At 45.3% G+C, this 5,294-nt stretch overlaps 1 protein-coding gene across 1 annotated transcript in view; it reads left to right on the top strand.

Moving 5' to 3' along the window:
* Nucleotides 1-2,649: 2,649 nt before the first annotated feature.
* RIMKLA (ribosomal modification protein rimK like family member A) overlaps nt 2,650-5,294 on the top strand; it is a 39,065-nt gene continuing 36,420 nt past the window's right edge. Inside the window, exon 1 of the mRNA XM_003798962.2 lies at nt 2,650-2,938. Within this exon, the coding sequence (XP_003799010.1) occupies nt 2,776-2,938 (163 nt within the window). The 5' untranslated portion in view covers nt 2,650-2,775. The remainder of the gene's footprint in view (nt 2,939-5,294) is intronic.

Genomic DNA, 5,294 nt, shown 5'->3' with positions numbered 1-5,294 from the left:
GTGATGGCATGACAGCATTCTTTTATATTGCTGAAGTTCAGGAGATATCAGAGTCAAATTTGAATTTGGGAATCATCTGCAGAGAAGTATTACATAAAGTAACATATCTTAGAAAACAGTCCTATAACTGGAAGTTACCTCTGTGCTTGAGGAATTTTGGTGATAAAATAAAACATTACACCTAAACAAGCACAGTCACTTCCTAACTCAGCGGTTCTCAAGCTGTGGGTCGAGACTTACAGGAACTGTATTAAAGGGTCACGGCATTAGGAAGGTTGAGAACCACTGTCCTAACTGGAAAGGCTACTTGTCCCAGGTCCTCAGTTATGACCCATCCTAGAAAAGGGGAGGTCACAGAAGTCATAGCACCCTCCTGGTGAGGGAGAGCAAAGACAGTGAGGAAAGGAGTGACTAAAATGGCTGGTCATATCCTCAGATGCTGTTCTCCTAAGCCTGGGTTTGGTGGACCTTGGTAGCTATTTGCAATTGACTTAAACATTCTAGTTCAACACTGATGGCTTTGAAAATGGGTTATAAGCAATGTCAAATTGACTAACTCATATACCTGTTACTAAATTATTGTTCCAGAAAGGCATGGTTCTAATCATCTCACAGACATCTGATGGATGATACTGTAGGAATCCTTTAGGAAGCATCAGAGTCAACACATAACATGGGATAGCAAATAAATGGCCGTGTAGAAGAAACTCCCATGCCCAAGTTGGGCTGGCCAGAAGTTTGAAGCAAAAATTGTTGGAAGTGACCTGGGGGCAGTGGCTTGTGTTCCCAGCTCTCAGAAGGCTGAAATGAGAGTATTGCTTGAGTCCAGGAGATTGAGAGCAGCCTGGGCAACATAGAGACCCCTGTCTCGAAAAAAATAATTTAAAAATTAGGTAAGTGTGGTGGCATATGGCTGCTATGTGCTATGAGATACAATTGCGCCACTGTATTTCAGCCTAGGTGACAGAGACGCCTACTTCTGGAAAAAAAGTTATGGGAGGCCATTGTTTAGGACTGAATTCTTGCAATAGCCACCCCCCCCCACCATGAAGTCACACCTGCAAAATGCCATGTAATCAAAAAGAAACTTTAAGGAACAAGTTACATCCCCAAACAAACCAGTCTTTCCTGAAATCAAGAGATTCCAGTCTACCTGAGTCAGCATAATAAGGGAGTCCCCAGTGCTTTAACCCTTATCCAAAACGTAAGCTGAAGTAGTCTGTTATTAACCAATTGGCTTATTTTCTACTGTTCTGCTTTCTTACAAACAGAACACTTTACAAAACCCTCTGTTCTGCTGTTGCCTAGTGGCAATTCTCATTCTATTTTGTACAGTGGAGACAGTCCTGACCTATAACTAAATTTGTTATAATTTTGTCTTTTATCAAAGACTAATCCAGAGCACACTAGGTTACTGTTACTTTAAGAAAATACATTCATGGGGATCGGAGATGTTTTGCAACACAAAAGGATTTATTTAAGACTGCTTGAAAAGGAATTTTTGAAATTCATTTTATACAGAACTTTTCTAAAGACACATCTCAGTGGGTAAATGCACACACTTGTGTAATATTTATACTGAAGCCTATACCTTCCCTGAGACATTTTAACCTCATTTCTAAGTTGTCATTGTTGGGCCTACTTGTTTCCTTAAACCAAAAACAAAACAAAACAAAACAAAAAAGCCCCATATTTTAATAATCCGGAAAGGCAAATGTAGTCTCCGATGGTGACAAACTTCAACCCTGCAGTTATTCAGAAAGGAAAACCTGGCTTCAAACGCTGTTGTTTGCAGGCTGGGTTGGTAATTGGCAGGGACCAAGAATGGGTTTAAAGATGACTCAGTTGTATGGACTGGGGAGAGTGGGAGGAATATAGGGAGACCAGCGAGGGTCCCTATATCTGTCTTTAATGACCTCCAGGTTGTGAAGGACCAGAGCTGCTGCAAACTGAGAGGGGTGTCCAGGATAAGAAAATCCGAGATTCTGAGAAATGCACCTTCAAAAGATCCGAATGGGAGGCGGCAAAAACTTCCTCCAACCCCCTCATTCCCGGGTTTTAGGCCAAGATTTGGGCAGAGAAATCTCTCTCCTTCCAAGCCTTTAGGGTTCAATTGGGGGCCCAGAGTGTGTCCTTCGCCAGGCCCCGGAATCTCCTTTAGGACGTCCCTGAGGCTCTAACAGGGCTCAGCAGGCAGCCATCTGCGACCCCAGCCAGCGAGCGCTTGAGTTGGCCTTTGGGACGCATCAGCCGCCCACTGCGCATCCTTAGTGGGTAGTTCAGACGAGCTCTCAGCCCCACCGGGCCGCAGCCCGGGCCCCTACCTCTCCGGCAGCCCCACCCCAGCCGGCAGCGCCACGCCCACTGGAAGGGTCTGGGGCAGGCCAGGGGTATCCTTCTTTAGCCTCGCCATCGCCTGCCCACGGCTCCCCTGCTCCCCCGGACCCCAAGCCCCGCCCGGCTCCCCTCCCCCGGCCACAGCAGCCCCCCAACCCGCTGCCCCTCCCGGGCGCCGCCCGCCCGGCCGCCTCTGCAGCTGGCCGTGCTGCCGGCCCGCGCCCGCCGCCGCGCGCTGATTGGCTGGCCGCGGCCGGCGGCGGCGCTGAGTGGCCGGGAGGATTCGCTGGGTCAGGGCTGCAGAGGCGCTGGCGCACCGGCGGGAGCGGAGCCGCGGGGCGCTCGCCGGGGACGCCCGCCTCCCGCCCGCCCTTGTGAGCGAGCGGCCCGGGGCGCCGAGGGGTCCGCGCCGCGCCGGGCGCCGCCGCCCTGGCCACCATGTGCTCCCAGCTCTGGTTCCTGACGGACCGGCGCATCCGCGAGGACTACCCGCAGGTGCAGATCCTGCGCGCCCTCCGGCAGCGCTGCTCCGAGCAGGACGTGAGCTTCCGGGCGGTGCTCATGGATCAGATCGCAGTCACCATCGTCGGCGGCCACCTCGGTGAGCGAGGCGGGCCCCGGGAGGGCGGGGAGACACGCCAGGGTCCCCGACAGCCCGCCAGGTGGGCGCGCTCACCCTTGCCTCCCCCTGCCAAGTCTCTTTCGGGCCCCACAGACCAGCCGCTCTCTGCCTTCCAGACCTCTTGGGGTTGGAGAAAGCCCCTAACCTTGATAGCTTCTTTTAACCACCATCATCTGCCCCGGGGCCAAGATTTGAGGATGTGATTTAATTTACTTGGGGGGACTTTGTGAGAAACCCAAATTCGTCCCCTGGACAATCAAGCTACTAACTCAGAATGTGCAAATTCTGCTTGCATCTATACCCTGTCAGTTTAGACTCTGAGGTTTCTAGAAACCAACACTAAATTTACAAAATTGTGCTTAAGATGAATGTTTTTAAAAGTTCTTTTAGGAGTGTGTAAGCATCAGAAATGCACTGCATAGAATGTTATTCCCAAACTAGGAACCTAGTATATGGGGAAATCCGAGAATGAGTGGAGTTGCCTCTTAGTGTAAAGTGGGAGAGGAAACCTTTGATGGGTCCCTTTAATTCATTCCCCCTCCTTAGTTAGGTTGAATTCCGATTCCAGAAAAGCGAGACGAGTACAGACCTTTCTGGCTCACTCAGCACTCCACAGACTTTCTTGAGTAAGACTTGGTTATTATCTGTGGCCCAGACCTCAAAAGGTTAAGTGTGTTTTTGGATGTTCTTATTCTCCTTAATACAAGATCTCTTTGATATAGGACGATTTATTAGCCTTCCACTGGCTTGCTCTTTGAGTGTTTCCAGGACTCTACTGGAGTTATCCAACCATTTGTGGGGTCCAGTACTCAAAGGGGTTTGGGCCCAGTTCAGCGTGCCTCTTGGGGTACTATGCATATTATTTCAACTATACCTGGGTTAATTAGGCCCATAACTTGTTACTTTTCTTTGACAGAGAAATGAATTCCAAATTCTGAACAGACTACTTACAAGTGACATTTTGAATATGACCTAAGTGGAATACATAGATTTGTTATAGACTTGTATTCATAACTTTAAGGCCTTTTTATGTAATTTCAGATTGTATGTCCTGTTGAAATATACTATAAACATTAGGTTTTTTAAGGTTAAACTAAAACAGCATCTTTCAGATATAAAAAGTACCCTCTCTCTATCCTTGATTTGCTAAAACTCTCACAGTTAGTTAATGAGAACTAAATTCCTGAACAGGGAATCTGCAGATCCATAGTCTTATTACAACTTTGCTGTTTACAAGTAAGTATCTTTGCTTTGGGCAGGACACTTTATGTCTTTGAATCTTAAGTTTCTTATTTATTAAAAAAAAAAAGTTAAAGTTCCTTAACCAGCTTTAAATTTCTCTGTTTAAGTACCATATCTAAATTGGATAATCTATTATATTTTTTTACTGCTCTAGATGAAGTAGTTAATGTATACAACTTTCTGTTCTCAGGATGATCTTTTTTGCTTATTTATTTTAGTTTCGATGTCTTTTTTGAGATACAGTAGCCAAAATTCCACATCATGTCCCTGTTGTAGACCCATCACAAATTCTGTAAAAATGTAGAAAAATGCTCTATGTATCTAAAACATATTTATCTAATATTTTTATTATTTATTTATTTGGATATAGGGTCTCTCTGTTGCTTAGTAGAATATGGTGGCTTGATAACAGCTCACTGTAGCCTCAAACTCCTGAGCTTAAAGGTGATCCTCCTACCCCAGCCTCCCCGGTAGTGGAGCTACAGGTGTGCACTACTACACCCAGCTAATTTAAAAAAAAAAAGAAAAACAGGGTCTCCCTATGTTATCCAAGCTGGTCTCAAACTCCTTGCCTCAAGGAAGCCTCCTGCTTTGGTCTCCCAAAGTGCTAAGTTTATAGGTACAGACCACCTCACTTGGCCTTATTTTAAAGAGACAGTTGTAGGAAAGTAGAAAATTAAATTCTAATGCTACAGGAAACATTAAAACCCTTTGTTTAGTGTCTTATACTTTAATGGAATTCATGTGAGAAGACACCAATGTATTCATAGACCAGGAGTTACTTCTTTTTAACTACAAGAAAATCTACATAGCTATTTTCCTGGTTGATGGAGAAATTGAAGACAGGTGTTTTTTTATGCAGTTTTAATTTTTTAATTTAGAGGTAATCAACACACAAATCAGAACACATTGAACAAACCTATTAGATCACCATTTATTGTCCAAACTTGTCAAAAGATTTAAGTTTGGTGCAACTATATCAGTGAAAGCACAACAAAATGAGTTCCATGAGAAGAGTAACCTCATTTGCTTTGATCAAGGCTGGAATAGTAACTAGAATAGCACCTTGCACTCAAATATTTTTTTTTTTTTT

Source organism: Otolemur garnettii, unplaced genomic scaffold (genome assembly GCF_000181295.1).
Source record: "Otolemur garnettii isolate 467f Iridium unplaced genomic scaffold, OtoGar3 scaffold00144, whole genome shotgun sequence".
In the NCBI taxonomy this organism is placed as follows: Eukaryota; Metazoa; Chordata; class Mammalia; order Primates; family Galagidae; genus Otolemur; species Otolemur garnettii.
This window is presented reverse-complemented; position numbering and strand designations above follow the sequence as displayed.